The sequence below is a fragment of the Ixodes scapularis genome, unplaced genomic scaffold, assembly GCF_016920785.2.
Source record: "Ixodes scapularis isolate PalLabHiFi unplaced genomic scaffold, ASM1692078v2 PGA_scaffold44__24_contigs__length_19508400, whole genome shotgun sequence".
Taxonomy (NCBI): Eukaryota; Metazoa; Arthropoda; class Arachnida; order Ixodida; family Ixodidae; genus Ixodes; species Ixodes scapularis.
This window is the reverse complement of record NW_024609873.1, coordinates 16,520,129-16,542,180: the sequence shown is the minus strand read 5'-3', so window position 1 is coordinate 16,542,180 and position 22,052 is coordinate 16,520,129. Positions and strand designations below refer to the sequence as shown.

Below are 22,052 nucleotides of genomic sequence, written 5' to 3'. Positions count from 1 at the left end.
GTGACCTCGAGGGGTCACGTGACCTTGGGGGTCACGTGATCCCAAGATGACCCCACGTGACCCCCAAGGTCGCGTGACCTTGGGGTCACGTGACCTTCAGGGGGTCACGTGACCTTGAGATGACCTTGGGAGGGGTCACCTGACCTTGAGATGACCTTGGTTACGCCGACGCCGACGCCAACGCCGACGCCGACGCCGCTCAAGCCGGGAACGGGCCCCTAAGAGCTGCGCTCTAAAACGTGATAACGTAGCTCGGAGGTCACAGTGTTGGCATCCTCACCCAAGTTACGCTATTTGAGCGCGACTCCCACAGCAAACGGGAGGATTTCATGAGCACTCGATTTGGGCTGCTGATTATGAATAGCTTGACAAGCATTTGGGCAATGACTCGTGACCAGTCACTGCAATGACGACAATAGCCAAACCCTAACAATGTCTGGAACTTGGCGCGTATCCTGTGCGTCCAGTTGCAGACAGGTTGCTGCTTGTTTTGTCAGGTTGATGCCTGTTCTGTCTGTGAGCGCAAGGGGTCTTTTAATAATTTCTTTTCTGCTGTTATCGTTGCCTGGGGAGAAAATCTAACGCAAGTTTAATAAGTTATAAATGTGAGACATTTATTAAAAAATGTATTTCCGTAAAGTACAAAACCATCGCTGCACTTCTCCTTTAAAGGGTGATAAATGAAACTGAAAACTTCACAGGTGGCTGTGTATGAACTCTTACCGGCAATAGCTTTTAACCTCTTTTTGTTGCGACACCGAGCGGCGACGACCAGCAGGAGAAGCAAAAAGAGGGTGATGAAGGTGATTGCAACCAGAATGATGACCAAGTAGTTTCCCTGCTCGCAGCCATTCCATTCACCTCCTGGGATTGAAGAGTAAGTCAATTTAAGGAACTATGTTATATTGTGTCTGTCTGTGCGTTGGTGCGTGCCTTTGTGTCTGTGTGTTTCTAGCTTGCCTCCTTAAACGAGGATTGTTATTTCTAGTACCCTGGTGATAAGCTGAGTGCATGCACTCAACGCAGCAGGTCGTTGCATTGGGCGAGCCTCTACAGATCGTCTAAGATTTTTTACTATTTCTTACAATCTGGTATTACAAACATAAGCAAAATGTCTCCCCCCCCCCCCAAGAAACAATAAAAAACAACAACAGTATTTTCTTTTTTACGGCAAAAATAAACTTCGCTTTGAGGAAAGCTCCTTCTCTTTTCAAATGCAGCGCTAAAAGATGGTACCAGTTGCCAAAGGTTCAGAACTAGCCCTTGTCGCATTCAGAAGTTATACACTTCTTTTTACATTTTTCGTATTGCACAGCCGAAGGCCCTCGTAAAATCTGCAACTTTACACACTACACGACATGAAATCTGCCACTACATGGACAACTTTGTATTCCGTGTAGAATTTGTTTTATAGCAGTAATGACATAAGCAAGCTCAACAGGCTCGCAAAGACGGGGCGACCGGAAGATGCTTAACAGGCAAGCGGTAGTTTATGTCTGTAAACAGCAAAAGTGCCCATGCCAAATGATGGACGGAAGAAAGTAAATGCACCGTATCAAAAATGAAAGACTTCGTACGCTGTCGTGGCCACCGAAGCTTAAGCACCTGCAATCTTACCGCTAGACGCATGCCGGGAGCTCTACATGCTTCCCATTGTTAGCGGGGCTAGTGACGTCACTTCATGCTCCGTGCTCTGCCGTTGCCACGGCAGCTTATGCAACCACAATCTTTGCCAAGAAACGCAAGCGGGGAGCGCTACGTATTTATCATTTATCACTTAATTTTGACACTTGTTCTGTGGTTTTATCGCACGAGAAGTGTCAAAACCCTTTGATAAGAGTTAAGTTGTGCGCAAACGGGGATAAGGTGCGCGCGTGAGTTTTCTGTCGACTATTTTATCTGTCGACTATTGCTCTGTCGACTACTGTTCTGTCGACTATTGCTGTCGATGGACACGAAGAAACCCGACCAACGACTCATAAACAGCTTCGCTGTACAAAAAGAGAAAGAGATAGAGAGCGCGCAGCGGGGACACATGAACCGGCCGTGGCGTCACGAAGTTGGAGCCCAGAGAGATATCACGCGCTGATCAGATTTACCGTTACGTCACGCGTTCCTTTGACACACGCGGCCGGCTGAGCGCGAAGCGGTAAATCCCCCTTCAACGGCGTCCTTCGGAATAAATAGCGGTAGGCGCTGGTTAAAACCACTTCCCTGAAGCGCATGTTGCTATAATCGTCGGTTTTTATAATAGGTCGGCCTTAGATTACGCTTGAGCAAGCGGCTGCTGCTCAGGCGTCAAGCCTAGAGAGGCCAGGAACTTTGACAAGAACGTAATGAAAGCGTGACGAAGCAGTTCAAACAGCGTGTGTTCGATAACGTATTCGGATTCGCGTGTGCTGTGCGCGATTGACTATGGTTCGAGAAAGGTTGGGTGCCGGCGACGCCGAATGTCGAGGTGGTGTTTCGGGACATGAAAAATCAGTACTATCCGTACGTCTAACTTCGCCGAGTGCAGGGAGTGCGTGACGTGTAGAGGTAGCAGCCACGACAATAAGCAGCACTGCTGTCGCTTTCAATAAGAGCATCACGTCGTGTGATCATCACACAACCTTTTTTCCTTTTTCGTAGTTGCGTGTTTACGATAGCGCCTTCTTCGCTCCAAGATATCAGACGGCATTGCTATAGTTGGTTTCAATTTGAATCAGACCACGGCTAAAGGGACAGAAAACATGCAAAATGATGCAAAATTATGCAAACAGACAAAAATCGCGCTGTCATGGTGTACCAACACCGAAGAACATGCTTAAGACAATAAAACCCGTCACGTTGCACTTTTGGCGTTACTTGCTTCTTCTCGACAAGGGCTTCTGGCGTCCACTGCGCTCTCACACGAAATCATTCCTCCTAACGCCACGTCCATCATGCCCCTCTTTTTATCTTTTCTTTTTTTCGCTCTTTCGCGCTCGTTGCGTCGATAAGGTGGCATATGGCATCAATCAAAGGATGTCTTTACTGAGGCCTTTAAATGTTTACCGTGTCGAAGGCCCTCCCAGTGGCGGTCTGCGGCCTCGGCCCTGAGCAGCACGGGCTGGGAGCGGCCCATTTGGTTAGCGGCGTACAGCACGAGCACGACGTTGATGCCCGCTGGCACTCCCTGGACCCAGAAGGCCGGCCGGTCTGCCGTCAGGTTGGCCAGCAGCCGGTGGCATGAGACGTCGTGCACCTCCAACGAGTACAGCTGCCTGGGGCCGCCGATGTGGTCCTCGCGGCACTCGGCCAGGAAGGCCACTTCCGTCTGGTTGGTCAGCGTGCAGTTAGATGGCGCTAGAGGAGGACCTGAGCGGGGAGAATTCAGCACCACGGCTTTGTTCCCAGGAGACGGTGAAGAAACGCGAACCTTGCGTTCCGCTCCTGCTGGAGCACTAGTTTGAGCCATAGAGTTATCACACTAAACGCTAGAGGTTCAGGAGGCGCTAGTATGCTGTTCCATTTTGAAGCAGACAGCAACGGGTCTAAATTTGACTTCCGGTAATACATTCCTATGGGAAAGTCTAATGCGTCTCTTCGCGCTCGATTATAAGAGCAAATATTGCTTCGTGTTGTGAAAAAAAAAAAAAAAAAGCCGGAACGTTTTTTTTATACAAATGCACACATATTTGTGTCGGGACGTTTTTCTTTAGAACTCATGGCGTCGAACACAGCGCAAATATAGCCCAATACAGATGCATATTACGTGTTGACGGCGGAGACCGCCATTATAGACCACGTTTTTACGTTTATAGTAAATGCTACGAATCACAAAGAGTGAATCGGCTGAACAAAACACCACAATGATGCTAATATATGCCAAATCAAATAATCAAAACAGACAAGACCAAAGCATTTAGTTGTGGGACGAAGAACTCTTAGTGGACTAGTAACAAACTGTGCATAAGAAACCAAAATAAAGCAGTCATCTGTAATCTGAACGCTATAACAGCTTGAATGCACCTTACGCACTTTTCAATTGTTCTTTTTGTTTGAATTGATAGCTTGTATTGACATATGCTGTACAACATAGACCTGGGCCTCAAGTTTTGCAAAGTTAAGGAACTCTCCGTAAAAACAAAGACAGGAAGAAAAACGTTATATTAATAAATTACACTTTTATAATGTGAGTAAAGCAGCATAGTATCCGTTAAGAGTAAAGAAACAACGCTGATTTCTTATTCCCTGGCAAAGAAAAATTTCTCGTACGTTTTCCCGTATGAGTGCACAGGAAGTCTGGAAAAGTAGACTGGTTGCTGTCTGCTTCAATTCGCAACCGGAAGTCCCGTAGACACTAGAGCCAGTTGCGCCTCTAGAGTTTATTGTAATAACAATATGGTTTCAGCAAGGCTTCCTTTCAGAAACGCTGGGCACGACGATGTAGGTTCCGTCGGAACTTAAACTTTGTACCAAGTTTATCTGCGAAACTTCATCGTGAAGCTGCTGACATCTGTGCAACCTCTGTCTTTGCCACGACAATGAGAAAAAAAAACCGAATTGTTAGCGTTTCAAAAAAAAAAAAAAAAGGGTTGTGTGTGTGTTTATACAGCCTAGAACTTGGTCTGCCTCACAGGGGCGACGAGTCTCCCAGCTGTAGATGAGAAATTTAGCCAGCGCGGTACAGCCGCTAGCCTGGGGTCTTTAACGTGCATCACGCAGTAGTGATACATGACCGCACGCCGGTACGATGCTCATCCAGATCGAAACGGGCAGGGGTGGGGCTCGGACCCAGGATCCCTGCGTTCTGCAGCGCGAGCTTTCGCTCCACGTGCTCCGAGCTGGTGTGCGCTAGACCACTTGGCCACCGATCCCCCCTTAGCGTTTCAACAAAACACTATACTCTGTTCACCCTAAGCTGAGACTGCAGCCAAAGCTACAATCGCGAGCCTGGCTCGCGCTCTTATGGCTTTCAGACATGTAAATTTAGCGCTAGTGCTCGTTTTGTGAAAGAACGCTTCAAAGCAGCGACCTCGAGCTCTCGTTCTGGTGTCATTGACTGCAGTCTCGAACTGAGTATCGGCCGCCCGCAGATCTAACTCAGTGGCCAATACGCCCGCTTCTCACGGCGGAGGCGCGCGTATGCTCACAGGAAAGCAACCCAGTCTTTGCCTTTCGCGACTTGTTCTGACTCATGAAGTGCCTGAGGCAGGATGCATTCGTTTTTTGGATTTGAATTTAACTATATGTCCAGGTCATGTTTGTTGGAGCTATGAACACCGTGCTGGAAAGCCACTGTTGCCATTCGAGTCCACTCACTCAAAAACTGTGAAGCGGGCGACTGCAAGGAGTTGCTATACACATGCGCTGCGTAGGTCTTGTTATCATAAAATTAAACATAGCTTTGAGAGGCAAACTGAGCGCCTCGCAGATGCTGGATTTCCCTCTCACGTGTTAACAACGGTCGCCGAGTCTTTGCTGAAAGATATCAATAGCAGCCTTATGACAAGTGAAGAAGAGGCCAACAACAGAAAGGGAAGTGGAAGAAGAAAGTTTGTGGTCATTCCCTACGTACACGGCTTGTCCCACAACCTAAAACGCATTGCTGGCAGGTGTGACGTCGACGTTTTATTCTCTGCCCCGGACGAGCTGTCCAGGTTGTGCAGAGCTGTTAACCCTTCTTCGAGGGCGGCCACGGCTTGCAGTACAAGGCATCGAGATCGCTTCGTCTCGTGTTCGGAGGGGGTTGTTTATTCTCTCCCTCTGACGTGTGGCAGGCGCTACGTTGGCCAGACGGGCCGCTGTCTCAACGACAGGTTAAGAGAGCACGCTTACAGTGTCTCCACAACCGTGTCTGGTCATCTGGGCATTCATTGCCGCGACTGTGGTTGCCTTCCCAAGTTCCAACGGTGTGAGGTTGTTAAGCGTCATAGGCACCAGCTTACTCGGGAAACTCTAGAGGCTATTGAGATAGCGAGGTTGGGTGCCACATGTGTAAGCAGTCCTTCTGTGGCCCTATCAGGCAAAAAGATGAATTTTCTGGTTCCCTCACTTGCTCGTTTTTTAGCACTTACTCTGTACGGCTGTGTCATGGCGCATTTTTAATATTTGTTTCAATGTTTTTTATTATTCTTTTATTTTTATTGGTGATGCATCACATGGGCTGAATTTTTTCTGTTCCTTAGTTCGTGACACCGCAATTATATATTGCGATGTTGCGTTCAATAAACTCAGTTGTAAGCCAGCGCTACGTCTGTGTCACTTCTTTGCCTGGTCCTCGTCTTTCCGCGCTGTTTTTGATTCCGAAGTATGTAGCAACTCGCCCAAGCCTCAACTTTAGCAGGTATGGACATGCAGATCTGGCTAAGTATGGAAATTCAAGATCTGGTCAGGCTTATCAATAGGACAGAAACCTGAAATCAACACTTTATCTCTTTTCATGGTCTACAATTCCCACAAGTGCAACGGCCCGCACACGAGGAATCATGGGAACGGTGTTCCTTTGATCCTTCAGCTCCCTAGTGATCGGCAATTTCGACCAATTCCATGGTTACACATTTTCGAGTGTAATTCGTATTCACCTTAACAAGTATCCTATAAAGCTAAAGGACCTGACATATCACTTTTAAAATTTCTCGTCATTGGCAGCGTTTATGATAGTGTGCATGCAATCCACCTTTCAATCTGGCTGAGCCGCCGAAATCTCTTGCAATATTATCATTCTCGTGATTCTTGTTTTAGCAGGAATAACTTAAAAGCCAAGAAATTACAGCAACCAAAACCGGGATTTTTCTCGGATTCAGCGGAGTTTTTTATAGCCTTTTTGGCGTTTGGAACTTGAAATCAGCTTCTTTGAAGCTGCACGATAAGAGATATGTCTGCAACTCATCTAGGTTGGCGAGAAATTTTAAAAGTGATATGACAGGTACTTGGGTTCTATAGGACACTTCTTACGGGTGACAACGAATTACACTTAAAACTGTGTAACCGTAGAATTGGTCAAAATTTCCGATCACTAGGCAGCTGAAGGAACACCGTCCACATAATTCCTCGGTATGGGCCGAGGCGCTTGGGGGATTTAGTAAATTGTCTATTCGGGCGTAATGTTAACACTTCAACATAAATACGCTTCATTCAAATCCTCGTGAAAATTAGCACAAATAATCCCAAACTCAAGCTTGGCAAAGCTGAAGTTTGGGATTATTTCTGCTAATGTTTAGCTCGCGAACAATGAGTCATCATGCACAGTTTGCTAACAAATCACTTTTTTGCTTGTTTTTTTAAACGTTTTTATACAATGAAAGACGGCCGCCAGATAAAGCTGTATATCCACCAGATAACGAAGTATATACCTCATATAGGGCTGTATATGTGCCATATAAGTCTGTATATACCCCAGATCAGGCTGAATATATTCCAGATAAGGCTGCATATATGCCAGATAAGGCTGTATATAGGCGGTATATAATCATAGCATGTTTGATGTGCCCATATATGCCCCAGATATAAGCTCTCCATACGGGAGTGCTTTGCTTGTGCGAGAAACCAGCTCCACTTGTAGTGCTCAACGCTGTCAGAGCTGTTGTAAACCAACTTTTTAGTGGAACCCTTCCCCAACATCTCTAAGCATTTGCGCCAATTCGGCTTGCACATTTTATATACTCCGGATATTGGAATCACGCTTAAACCAACAAGTTTGCTCGCCACATAGCGTTTGTACGTCACAAGCGTTGCCACTGTCAGGAACCGACTCGAGCACCGATCCTTGAAACTCGAGGACCAAAATAACGTATAAAACAAGTTGTTTTTCTGCGTTACACGATATGTCTAAGCATTTTTAAGCTCTCTTTCCCTCTTTCCCTATTTGTTTTTTGACTAAAAGTTGTTTTATGAAATTTAAAAAAAAATGTCCCACAAAAATGAGGCATTGGTGGCTTCTTGCTGCTTCCAGCGCTCTGTTCAAATTGAGCGATCCGATCGGCTTTGCCAGCGCTTTCTCCTATTTTTATACGCTATCACACCGGACAGCATAAAAAGACATGCACGTAAACGCGCCACATTAAAAAGAAAACAGAAAAGAACAACGTAAGAAACGTCGTCTGCCATTACGCAAGCCTTCTATTACCCCCAAAAAAAGAAAAGTGTTTCGATATTTTTTTTGGCTATCAGAGGATTTGTTGGAGTTATATGATGACGTCGGCATCTCAGGCCTTCCGTCCCCCTCCCTATCACCCCGTCTCCATCCTCTATATAAATTGCGGGGAGAGAAAGAAATTTAAAAGTCAAGAAACCGCCTATTCGACTGGGTTACGCACGTTTCGACGGAAATTTCTCTTTGCTCTTTTTATCATTCGGATTTCTACAGATCGTGAAACTAAGGGCCCCCCAAAAAACGCTCATAAAAGGAAAATTTTGCCTTCCGCAAAAAAATGAGGCGTGATAATGAAGGGAAATAAAAATTCGGAGGTTTATTAAACAAAGGTATATCTATAGGCTAGAAAATGACGGCTCCCCTGAACCACCATTAAAGAGCGAAGGGAGGATGCGATCGATTCACAGCTGAAATATTGGGGAATACAGCAACAACACCGAGAATGATCGGATGGTTGACGTCTTTTCATAAAGAACGAGTCGAGACAGAGACTGAACACGAGAGCTGCGCCAGCGTCCGACTGGGCATCGTGTCACCTCAAAGCATCAAAGGACGTTCGGCATCCGTCTTTGGTCCCGGTGCTGAGCTGGGGTCATCTGGCTGTGATGACGTTCCGCGAAAAAAAAAAGACAGTTGTTTGCAGGCCTTTAATATTTCAGGAGGTGCTGGTTGTAATCGCTGAGAGTGAGTTCTTTCACTTTTGCCTTCTACAGCACTAGCTTCTTAACTTCGATCATAGCCTCCTCTATACTCACACAGCCTGGCAGTCCGACGACGGAGCCATAGAATGCCCAGTCGCAGATTTGGGGCGCGAGGATCTGGTAGCACAGAGCAGTTCTCGGGGAACCTGGACGTCAGCGCGGAGCTTTGCAGTGGCGAAGACCCGAAGCATGGTTTTCAAACCCGACGCGAAAAATAAGTTGTAGCGCGAGGAACGCGAGGAGTGCGAGCGGATATTCCATCGCTCGGGAGAAGTTTGTTTTGCCGTTTCGCCGCAGCGAGGCGCCCGTCGCGTGGCTCTTCTCTCGTTCGTTCTCTGCCGCCCTACGTTTATCAATTTCGGTGGCCGCTTCTCGTGGCGATATACCAGGCTTTGTTAGTATAAAGGAGGCTATTATTCCATAAAACCTTGGCATCGCTCCAGCCTGCAGCGTGTGCGCGTCGTAGTCAATGCACGTCAGAAGGCAAGAATCGTGCGCCGGAGACCAGTCATTTTAAGAAAAATACTATTACGTCCTTATCATGCCTGCGACGGTAGAAGGGACAGACGTGACGATTGCTTGCTTCGTCCAGGTGGTGGAAGCGTCATTGAAATTCATGCCTCAGGGTACGAGCATTATCCTTTGAGCGTCAGCGCGGCTGCATCGTGGTGTAAGGCAGCCACAGCTGCACTCCGCGCTGTGTTCCTGATCCCGAGCATATTCACTCCTATTAACCCTCAACCACACACCGTGGCCTGTAAATGTGCAGGGCGGCGCTTCGGTGCACATTGGAATTAATTGCTCTCTGCCTTGTAGGCTGAATGCCGTGGCCGCCCTCCAGCGCCCAATTATCTTAAGTATTTATTCACGCTTACTATAGTAATCCGGTGAGGCGGTTACTACTTAACTGTTTATTACGGTAAGCCAGCCCGGGGACGTATGACCTGCTTCTATATTTTACCAGCTCGCAGAATAACTGACATGCGTAGAGCCCTGCAGATCCACGGATTACCTCCGGATAATTCGCGGATGTCCGCAGTAAACTGAAGGATGCGGATAAAAAAGGAATAAAATTTGGCGTATTGATGATCAGACGCGGATGTCAGGGGCTGCGAATGCGGATGGGATGCCGATATCCACGACCCCGGATCCACAGTTTTGCCGAGGCGACCCATAAACGTGTGCCACCACACAATATAGAGCGAAAGTGGGAGTGCTACTTTGAAAAAGCATCATTTAATGTATTGCGGGAAAAACTAAACTCTCAGATAAAAAAAATGTCATTGGGAAGAAAATTGTTTTTTTTTAAGTCAAGAAAGATTTGGTGCTTACCAAACATTGCTTTATAACATTCTTTCTCCCCAAAAATGTTGTCCTTAGAAAAATTAAAAAAAAAAAAAAATGCAGGAGCATCAGTCGAATCGGGAAAGCGTGTTCTTGTTTGACAGAGAAGGAACGGAAAAACGTTCTTTGAGCAAAGAGAACTCAAAGCATACAAGTCACAAGAAAGTAAAAGAAGCCTGTAAGTGGCTTCTTAGCAGTAGATCGAGGAGAATAAATTAGATCGTCCGTAGAAGTGGAACTTGCTCCTGTACTAGTTTCCGCACCTCATTTTTGCAGCGCACTTCGTACATGCCGCCCCATCATCAAGTGCACAATCGGAGAGAGACTTCTTGTCAGCGGGTAAACCTTTAAGAGGCGAGCCGGCCTGACTCTGTTCATGTTGACGGTATTCTGTTTCTTTTACACAGAAATTTCAACAAGTGGAAACTGCGTGTGTTAGAGTTTGTTTTTTCTTGACTGTTGGCACTAAGTTTTTTTGTGTTTTTTTTTTAAAGTATATGGTTCCGAACATGCAGTCGAGGGTTCGTGTCTAAAACTGAAACCAATATTGAATATTCTAATATTTTTTCTGTGGTGTACTCGCGCTTTACTACACATACAGGAGTACTTTGTCGCGGTGAGGAAGCGCTTTTCCTTTTACACTTGTTGATTCTTTGTCATAAATAAAATTAATTCGTATAATTAGTGTGTTAGTTAATATTTATACTTATAAATTACGCGTCTGCTTGAAGTGGTCTTTACAAAACAAAAAGAAAAATAAATATTTTTTTTCTTTATGAGCGCGTCTTTTGCACAGAGTGTAACTTTCACGGACTCTCAAGAATATTTTATAACTACGATCATATTTCCAGCCTTGCGAAGTGGTTCTGGGCGGTTGATCGCTTATCTTATAAATACGATGAAATATAATGCAACAATATCACTTTCACCATATTTTGAGAGGAACAGTTTTTTATACCAAGTTAACCAAACGGCTTATATATTATCATCCAATCTTTTTTTTTACTTATTCTTGATTTTATGATATAAAATCGATGCGGGGATCGAGAGTCGGATGCTTTTTGAATTTCGTTGCTGCAGCTCAGATGCGGATGCAAAGTCTGCGGATGCGGATGGGATGGGATACACGTAGTTATTGAAACACATTTCGGATGTGATTCGGATGCAGATACGAAGCCTGCGGATCCGGATAGAATGCGGATGATCAAACTGTTATCTGCGCAATACTCTAGACGTGCACCAGCTCGATTTGTGAGCTCGAGCTGCAACGGCAACGACAACGACTGTCTTTAGTATAGTCACCATATTTCATTCCCCCTTAGGAAGAAAGGCACAGAGTAAGGCTCGTGGTTGTTAAGAGTCAGATAGCTCATTCTGTTTTTTCCCGGCAGCAGAAGGCAGCAAGTACGAACTTGTATGTCATTGGATCCTGCTGGTTTTAAAACGGGGACGTCTGGTGGCATCCATAAAAAAGTGCTGAAATGCCGCATCATGGAAAATCTACCCTTGCCTGAAATAACCTGTACCCATCGAGCACGCATCAAACGCCACAAGTCATGATGAAGAGGTGCGCAAACTCGCTGGGCTCCGCACTTCGGGCTCTCAAGAACGGCGATGCACCCGCTACGAGAGAACTCACAACTTCGTCTCCTATAGGTACGGGAGACCTAAGCCGGCATGCTAGAAGCTGCGTCTCAGCTAAAGTTGGGTGAAAAAAAGCACTGCCAGGTTGGGCGCGCTGCCAGGTTGGGCCTCCTTTATACGCATATAACGTGGAAGTTTGACGACAGAGCCATAGAGTGCCCGGTCGCAGATTTGGAGCGCGAGGATCTGGTAGCACAGAGCATCAAAAAGCTTTTTCTCGGGGAACCTTGACGACAGCGCAGAGATCTTGCAGCGGCGAGGACCCGAAACAAACCGCTCCACCTTTTCCATTTCGGCGGCCGCTTCTCGTGGCGATCTGCCAGGCTTTGTGAGTATATAGGAGGCTATGGCCAAAGCCAGTGCACTAGCTGACCGGGACTCAATCCGCGTCCCGAGACGTTCGCGCGTCCCAGCTTTTGCAGTGCTTTGTTCCACCGCCTCAGCTGAGACGCAGTTGTAGTAAGCTGGCCCTGGTTTGAGCATAGACCCCACAGCGCCGAGTAGGACTTGCTTAGACGCTGCTATCTCAGTGTTGTTGCTCATATCAAATACTCACCTGAACCACTGACGTCATTTATACTATATGGTCGAAACCACTGACACCCTAAACAGCGTACGATGTCGGCAGCTGCAAACCGTGCACTTCCTGAGGCTCTCAGCGCGTTGACGCGTGCGTGGCGGAGTTGGCGACGCACGCGCCTGCCACGCGAGCCAACAGAGTTGAAGGCCTGCTTGGCGCGATTATTTCTTTTAGAGCAGAGCTCTTAGGCGCCGGATTCCGTGTTTCGCGGCCTCGGCGTGGGTGGGGGCGTCGGCGTAACCGCGGGGAAATTGACGTCACGTGACCTTAACACCGATTCGATTCCACGCTGAAGTTAGCGGGTAAATTCAGTTTCGCCGCTGGAGTTAGCGGACAAATTCAGTTTATCCGCTAGATTTAGCGGGAAAATTCCCGGTTCAATTCGGGGAATTGAATTGGTGTGAATGTCACGTGAAGTCAATTTTCCGTCTAAATCTAGCGGAGAAGCTGAATTTATCCTTTAAATTTAGCGGGGATTTGAATTAGTGTCGAGGTCGCGTGACGTCAATTTTCCCGCTCAGTCTAGCAGACAAAGGGAATCGGTTCATAGGTGACGTGACACCAAGTCATGTGGCGTCTTTTTGCGTGCTACATTCAGCGGGGAAACTGAATTGGTGTTAAGGTTACGTGGCGTCGATTTTTCAGCTAAACTTAGCGGGAAACAGAAGGAGGAGGGGATGGTATGGAGGAGGAGGAGGGAAGGGTACAGAGGAAGAGAACGGGAGGATACGTAGGAGGAGGAAGGAGAGGAGGGGGATAAGGAGGAGAGGAGGAGGAAATAAGGAGGAGGACCAGGGGAGAGAAGGGGGAGAATGACTAGGTAGAAGAGGAGACGGTGCGAAGAAGGAGGAGTGGCATACCCTTTTCCCTCCGTGCTCTCCCCTCCTCTTCCTCTTCTAGGGCTGTGCTCTAATTTGTTTGAGATACTTATCAACCAATCGCGCCGGGAGGTTAGTTGATTTTAATACATGGGACCAAATGTCTTGATATGAAATTTCTTTCGATGGAATATTTTTGGTATTAATTGTTTGCAATCAACAGGCTTGGAATGAAATGACTTGCAATGAATTGAGTATGCCCTCAAATGACCCTAAATGCTGCATAAGCTCTTCTGGGGCCAATTTTCGTGGTATTAAAATTCAATATTGTTGCGCAAATTATTTCGAAGATGTAATTTTATTGCAATTACATTCATTTGGCTCCTATATTAGCTATTAACACTACAACTACTAGTGCACAAGAAGTAATGAAGTAGAATTATGAATTATATATGAAAATAATGCGATGCTTTTTAATTACCTTTCCTTGAAAGCAGCATGAGTTCAATGACGTGGATGAGACTTTCCGCTATTATTTGCGAGTGTTCACAAAACATATAAATATTGATGTCCTATGAAAACTCATTAATGTTTTAACAACTCAACTTAGAATGGAACTACAACTACAGTACGTCTTTCAAAAGTAATTATTCCCCCATTACAAATTAGTCATTACCAAATACAGTAATGTAATTTCTACCAAGGCACGCACGCAATGTCCCCGGGATAAGCCTATTGGGATGAAACACATTACAAAAATGTTTTTTAAATGAAATGTCCAATAAATACGGTTCATGGTTAATGCGACCTGGGACGAAGCGTGGTAAAGCCATTCTTAGCACACCTATTCTCAAGTGTATTAAAAAGAAAAAGAAAAAAAACCAAAAAAAAACTGACTGCTAATCGGAAATCATGCACAAACCACGGCTGAAGGCTGTTCGAGAACGAAAAATGGAAGACTTATGCGTCTTTCAAATATTTCGCAACTTTGACATTTTATTTTTTACTTTTTTATATAACTAACTTGCATTGAGCGTTCGAACAAGGAATATGTGCCTATAATAAACAGTAAACAGATTCTTTGGAATCGAATAGATGATTCAGCGTGGACATATTAAACCACGTTTCTTTTAGTGCCTTTCAGTGACTCTAGCATTCCTTACTATATCATGTCCGACTATTCGTACGAAAACCGTTTCGCCAGAAAAAGCACATGCGCTGGCCCTTCAGAGGTTCCGTCATTTTCCCGCAGTATTTTGTTTTTGTTAAACAAACATACGCCGCCACACCCCGGTGCCCGTACCGACAGGTGTGATCTGGAACTGGCAGGGCGTCTTCTGGGTGCCGATCTCGTTGACGGCCCAGCAGAAAAGCGAGCCGTAGTCGGCCTCCTCCCTGGGCACGTACGAGGCCACGCTGCGGCCGCCATCGGACACGAAGCTCTGCACCTCGTGGCTGCGCAAACTGCCGTTAAAGGCCCAGCGGAAGCTCGTCACGGAAGGGTGGGCGTCCACGTCACACGAGACCTGCACCATCTCGTGTGCCGCTGCCGGGTACACGGCGCGCTGCCGAGGCGAACACACCGGCGAATCTGCGTCGGAAAGAGTAGACAACAAGCGGCTGTATGGTCAGTAACGGTTAAGGGCAGAGCTTGTTGTGGTACGTACTTGTACATTGAACTCCTTAAGCCTTAAAACTGCATCTGAACACGCAACAGAAATTAAAAGGAGAGGACACACGAAAGAAAGAACAGGATAGGACACAGCCGTCCCTCCCCTCCTCTCCTGTGCTTTCATTCTTCGTTTTGAAGCATAAATCTAAAGTTCAAGCTGATCTAGTTACATGTATGGTCAGCTTGAGAACGCAGGGTGGCGAGTTCCGAGCATAATATTAATCCTATTCTACCTACAAGACTATGGCGTTAGTGGATAAAACTACTAAAATACGAATTAGGAAGCAGAAAGTTTGAGCACATCAAGCAACGCTCCACGTTTTTTTAAAATATTATTTTGTCCCTAACTATAGTCAGACACAAGTTAGGAATGCACCAGATACTCCGCCTCAACGCTGGTCTTATAAAACCAAAAGCAAAAAAAAACCAAAAAAAAAACCGAAAACATGCGGCGTTGATTAGTATGTTGATGTTTTTTTCACCATGATCCGTTATTCGGCTTTTCTAACGACTTCGCAAAAATGTAATTGGCTGCGAGACAACAAAATGATGCTCACGAGTCATCACTCTCTACTTTCTTCAAGTTAAGAATATACCTTCGGTAACACTTTCGTACCTCGTGAGCACACCTAGTCAATGCACCTGCACGAGTTTCTCTCGCTCGAGCACGCCGTAGTTTTGATTTGATCTACAACAGAATTTTGGATCACGCTTTTTGTTTTGTTCTGACAGTGACATATCTATATCGAGAATTACAAAGAGCGGAACGACTTAAGAATAGGAATGCCATTTCACATAAAGTAGGCTCTGGCAGGCGTCATCTTCCAAAATGTAGGAGGACTCCGGGAGCCTTTTCAAATCGAAGCAACGTATATGGTCACATAAGCAACATTATTAAAGGAAGTAGAAACAAATTTATTTTCTAAATGGCGACATCAAGACAAACCTTAAAAGAGAAACGAAAATCACATTTCTCGATTATTGGTATGATAGATGATTTGGATTTGACCATTACACTACCCATGAGACTTGAAATTTGGTTGACGTAACACCCAATCGCCACTTGTACCTGGGACATAGTTTTACCACTCGGTCCCCATCACTACAATAAGATAACGTTTTCTGTCATCAGGTTGGGCGCGTCTCAAAGGACACACCCGGGCGGTACTCGCCAAAAGAATGTCTAACTTTGGCTAAGCTTGCTAATCCTTGGAGATTAATCCCAAGTTTGGCAATCATAGATGATGGTTAGTTCCACAGTACGTTTCCTCGGCTTTGTTATGGCCTTTCTGTGGTTCACCACATAGTTGCCAAAATGCCAAAAAATAGCTAGAAAGGAAGCGTACAGGCATAGCATAATTCTGGCACTTGTGTTGCAGTCTGAAGCCAAAGTGGCCAGGGGAAAACCAAATAACCATGAAAAAAAATAATTCTGGGATCGTCTCGGAAGCTGAGGCCCAAAGATACCAGGAGGCACGCGAACCACCAAGCAGTGGCTCCTAATTTTTGCACTTGCTTGGCAGTTTAGGTAAGAAATAGCTAAACTATGGCCAGGGAATAACAAGTTAAGTTATGTCTTGACACTTTAAAACTTTCAACGTCCTCAACTGCCTAAACAAATGTTTGTTTTCCCAAACAACTGTGCTGACTGAGCACAAGGTAGAGTACGCACATTGTACGCTCAGCCGGACCTCGTTGCTGACAGACTCTCCCTCGGAGTTGATGGCGACGCAAGTGTAGCGTCCCGCGTTATGCCTCTGGATGGACTGAAAGACCAGTGACTGGTTGCTGGTGATGACTTTTGCCGCGGGGTCCGAGTGCACTTCTCTTCCTTCAAACTTCCAGACGACCTCAGAGACGTGCGGGTTAGCATCAATGCTACACTCCAGGTACAAGTCCTGACCCTCGAAGATCTCTTCCAGCCGAAGACGCTTGCCCAACAGCAGCGTCACCAGTGGTTTGTCTGCAACAGCGGTCGAAATATGCGTATAACTATAATTACGATCGAACGGATTGCCTGAAAGCACTCTTGAGTCGCTTTGCGGTTAAATGTGGGAACCTCTCCCAGCGGCCAAAATAGCTTCAGAAATTTCTTCAGGTCACGTCACCGGCTCCGTAGGGGGGAGGCACCTACAGCGTTCCAGCCGATTCTGTTGAGCAGACATAAACATTACCTGCCGTTTTTTTTCGTAATGTTCGTTTAACAGACACTTTCTCAGAAGTAGGATTACGTTCCTAAACAACAGGAATTCGATTCACTTCACTTATACTTCAAGGCTGTCTGGATTTTCTTTTTGCGAGTAAAATATGACTGTAACAATAAAAGCGATGACAAACTTAAGGCAGCCATTTGCCAGAAATAATAGGAACTCTTAGGTGTTTCTTTCAAGGGAGCTGGTCACGTGACCTCAAAATTCTTTTGTCTGTTTTTATCACCTGGCGAAATACCGACCTTCTCCAGCAAACCGGTCACAAAGGCGGATCTCTTCCGCCCCTCTAAGGCCGATAGGTGTGTGTGATTCGTCACACGTAAATACCGGACGTCCGCGAGATAACCGAACCCTATTTTTGGCGCCGCAAAACTAAACTAGACGTCGCGGTGAGCTCAAAATTTGTCAGAACATAGCTCCAGTGTTTCAAGCGCAGATTCCAAAGTTACACCACCAACCGTTGACTTTTTCAAAAGTTCTGTTATTTTCTTAAATCTTCAATGCAATGAAAAGATGGGGCCCATTTTCGCCCGTTTTTGGCGTTTGGAGCCATAGAGCTCTTGCATTCGAGAACTCCGTCGGGCGCCATTTTACAATTCACATTTTCAGAAAACCGTGTATAACTTTTGAATGATAAAACAGTTAGTGATGCAGTTCTGGCATCTTGCTTGAACGGCTCGGGCGACATTCGGACAGAGTTCGAGGTTTCTGCGATGTCTAGTTTATTTGTGCGGTGCTAAAAACTGGGTTAGGTTCTCTCGCGGACGCCCGGTTTATTACACCCTCCTAGCCACTGGCTCGCCCTGGCGCTCGCACATGCTTAAACGTAGGCTTGCACGCGGAGCACGCGAACAGGTATAGAGGCACAGACACGCGAACGTAAACGTACAGACAGGCACAGACTCGCACCAACACATGTGCGTAAGAGTGCATGGTAATCACTCACGCGAACGAATACAAATGCAGACGTACTTACGCGTACTCGCCCACGCTTACAAACAGACAATAAAACAGGCACGTAAAAACGTACGAACAGATTACCTTACGCATACATGACGCACATAAACATCTTCGCATCAGAACAAAATCGAGTGTCTACAGACCAGAGACGTCATCCGCAATAACACGCAGAGGCACCCAAATGCACAAATGCACAGAAGCGCATGTTTACGGACTGGCATACTCGAATGCGCGCGTTCGTATAGTTTATGGTATTAAGATTGTACGCGAGGCACCAAAGAAATGGTGTACTCCGTGGCTGAGCCAGCAAAGAAGACGCAGGCAATAAATACTCAGGTATTAGATTCTCCTATTTCCAATGATAATACAGGTGGCGTTTAAGCGCTTGAAAATGGTTCTCAGACATTAGAGAGTTTTATAATAGGGGTTCCCAAAGCTTGAAGGCCGCAAAGAAATTAGGGCCTCCCACTGCGCAAGCCCTGAACCCATACTGCATTTCAGGTTTTGGGTTGGCGCTCGCCCCCAACGCAAAATTGGAGAAATAGCGTGGGGCCCCTGTTTCTTTGGGGCCGGGTTGCCTAGGCAAAGATGGCGGCGCCCTTTTCCCTTACTTCAGAGCAAATTCGTCATGGTCGCTGTAGAATTGGTCACGTTCGTTGCCAGTGAATGGTGCAGCCGGCTTCCTGTTCGCTTTATCTCGCTCAAGTCACTATGAATGAACGGGGTGCTCGCCCCATTTTAAAGATCATCTTTGGATTTTGGGCGTTCGTAAGCCTAAAGAAACGCGGTAACTGGTGACATTGCAACGTATCGCTACTCCGAGGCTCCGAGTGGATTTCGCTCGTGGCACAAAGCCTGAAGCCAAATACCATGTAAGTCAACACTGGCAACTCCCGTGGAGCGCGGGCGAAAAGGGATCGCGGCGCCCCTGGTGAGCTCGGAGTCTCCGCTAGCAGAAGAATTTTCCACAACGCATTGGTTTTGCCTATCTCCGTGCGAGGTGACCAATGAAAAATAATTGTCACGGATATTCGCTGCTTGGAATGTCAAAAAATAGGGGGAACCTTATGAATAAAGGACATTTTCTTCGCGTGGGAAATATTTTAGAGCTTTCTGGGTGCAATTTTAGGACTCTCCTGAAGAAAATACTCTGTCACAACTTATGTACGCTAAGCAAAACACGAATGTACCTTCGCGCTGTTTTTTGAAGAAGGGCAATGTACAAAAATTTCACAACATAGCTGTATTTCGACTTTAGTGCTCTTATCAATCAATTCGTTTTGTTGTTGGAATTCCAATTTCTTATGAATGTCTTGCTAATAACCGTTTTGTCGAATAGGCGAGCTGGCTTATCCCGTTAAGATCGTTTCCGGATGAAGAAGCAAAAGGCAATTTCGAACCAGGTACGTTACTTAGATGTCAGTATGGTCTGGAAGAAGTCGAATGTGCACATGCAAAATTTGTCCCTATTATTGAAATTAATAAAACCGGAGTTACAGAAAAAGACAGAATTTTTGCGCGTGCAAAAGAAAAAAGAGGAGAGCGTCGTAGCGGAAATAAAGGTGATTTCGGTAAAGTTGTTTACGGTGCACAAATTCCGCTTGTTAGCGCCGGGACAACTAATGTCTTCTGCGTCTGTTACGGTAAAAGCCGGTACCCGTTTGACCGTTTGCAACTTCTTCTAATTTTCAAATCGCACTTTCTTTTTGTGTTTGAGGCGACGTTGCACCGGCACCGCCTCTCGTCCTCCTGCATTTATGTTGTGTTGTTTTGTTGCTTTTCTCTTTTTTGTTTACTTGACGTTGAAGCCATCGCGTACTTTGCTTTGCCTTGCTTAGCTATAGTTTTACTCTCTTTCCTGCGCTTCGGCACTTACTACCGCCGGCTCGTCTGCTAATCTGATACGCTATGCTCTGAACGAGGGCTGTCTGGAACTTTGTTGTTGTGTCTGTTTTCTACGACAGTCGACTGTGATTGCGTTTCTAATCCGAAATATTCATATATGCTTTTTGATATTTATTAAATATATTAAAAAGTGTAAGCTCGTTATACATTTCTATTCGGAATTTATATGTTTTCGCGGGCAAATCTGCTGTGGGTCATCGTTTGTTGATCAACCGGTCACCGTCGGGCATACACCAGGGCATACTTGAAGATGGTAGCCATGCAATGTTCTGCCTACCACTGCAAATTTATTTTTTTTTGCGGCGCGGTGAAAAGTCGTTCCGTTTCTGAAATACCGAACAAACGAGAGTAATTAATTTACTGAAGTATTCAAATTAAACTGAAAGATCTATTCAAGTTTCGCTTCGAAATCGCCACTGACGCCTGAAGATACGATTATGACAACTCCACGGAGATCGCTGAGAACTTAACGGACGACAGGCCAGATGCACTACTGAACACCCAGTCCTATGTAGCCGGGTGGGCAGCAAGTCAGATTTGTCATCATGCTTGCCAAGCCGAACTGTGATCAGAAGCATGACACACCTTGAAAGAGATTCCGTTGATGGAAAATAGTTACTGGCACGCGAAAATGACACCACCTTACGATTTAGCTCGTGACCTAGCCGGTAACAACAGCCGTGCCTTCGACTCACATTTCACTGATAAATTGCACCAAACAAGAGTTCAGCTGAAAACACACTTGAGGCCGCTGATCGACACTCAAGACCAAGGCACGGTGTGCAAAGCTTGGCTGGGCACGTACGTCAACAGGCACTTGAATGTACTTTTAAACTCCTTCGTCAAGCGCGCAAAAGAAAAAACCTGCCAAGGTCACTGGGAAGAGAAATGCGAAAGCAAACAAATATCACACACTGTTTGCACGTACCAGATTGCAGCGTCCGACTCTTCTTTAACCGGCGGTGTGAGCTGTGACTACGTTATTCCTTTCCCCTGTTTCACTTTTAGGTTCTACGAAGGCCGCAAAAGCAAATAAGCAAACGTGCAATATGCAGCTGCAAAAAAAAAGAAAAAGTAAAGTGCTTTTTTTTTTTATTTGTTTCGTCGTGTGACTACCGCTTTGTTCGTTCTAGACTCAACACCGACGATAAAAACCACCTGTGCAACGATCGTCGTTATTGGAGGAGTTTCTTTGCTAGGTTATTTGTATCGTTCTATCGTCTGCTAACCTTTTTGCTTTATTCGGCTTCGTTTTGCGACTGTTTCCTATCTTTTTCCGTCTGAGATAAGAACCCCATCCTTCCTGCTAAGGTCGGAACGTGTTTGCAAGGTAAGGTTTCTCGCTATATTTTTTTTCTGCTGCAGCGGCTGGTGCGTTTGCTCTGGTAATCTTAACACGTTGTTTGCTCACGTTTTTATAATCACCTAATCAGGTAAAAAAATTCTAACAACGCAGTTTGTAACGAATCAACAGTAACCTCTTATGACGTAGTTTGAGCAGCTAGACGCCTTTTTCCCGCTGCCCAAATGCGCTTCAAACGCGAGTGATCCGCTGAGCGGCGTTTAAGACCGCCATAGAAACTGCTCTATCTTTGCTTCGGCGCGCCTTGTTATTTCTTTGTCGTTGCACTTGCGATCAGTGTATTTTGTTTTGCAAGCGGGCTGACTGTAATGAATAGTTTCAGCAGTTGGGGTGTCGAAACTAGGCTCGCAAAACTCGAGGACGTCGCTGAGCCTATACTTGTCTATTGGGTCGTCTGCTTTTGTAGACTCCGAGTCCGCTAGAGGCGCCACTGTCACGTTCGCCGCCGCTCCAATGGGTTTTCCGAGGAGTTTTCGGCATTGGCGAAGCAATATGGTGTTTTCTGTAGCACTAAAACTAGTCTTGCAAGGCCTCAAAGTCGCTCCAACTCAGATCTAAGTGGAGCAGCTGCTCGCAGAGTGTGCTCGCTTGCGTTCATCTCAGTTTCGGAACAGTTGAAGGACTAAATGTTCGGCGACAGAGTGTCAAAGCGACCCACAAGAACTTCAAAACAAAATCTCAGGACGAGCGCCTAATTAGAGTCCTACGGATTGGACTGTTTTGGCTTAATACAAAC

The 22,052-nt window shown here is 45.9% G+C and overlaps 1 protein-coding gene across 1 annotated transcript in view; it reads right to left on the bottom strand.

Moving 5' to 3' along the window:
* Positions 1 to 22,052, bottom strand: part of LOC8030106 (hemicentin-1) — a 258,179-nt gene that overhangs the window by 6,072 nt on the left and 230,055 nt on the right. The window contains exons 7-10 of the mRNA XM_040503412.2: positions 16,551 to 16,841; positions 14,510 to 14,797; positions 3,037 to 3,339; positions 724 to 864 (exon numbers count right to left, since the gene is read on the bottom strand). Coding sequence (XP_040359346.2) covers positions 724 to 864; positions 3,037 to 3,339; positions 14,510 to 14,797; positions 16,551 to 16,841 — 1,023 coding nt within the window. The remainder of the gene's footprint in view (positions 1 to 723; positions 865 to 3,036; positions 3,340 to 14,509; positions 14,798 to 16,550; positions 16,842 to 22,052) is intronic.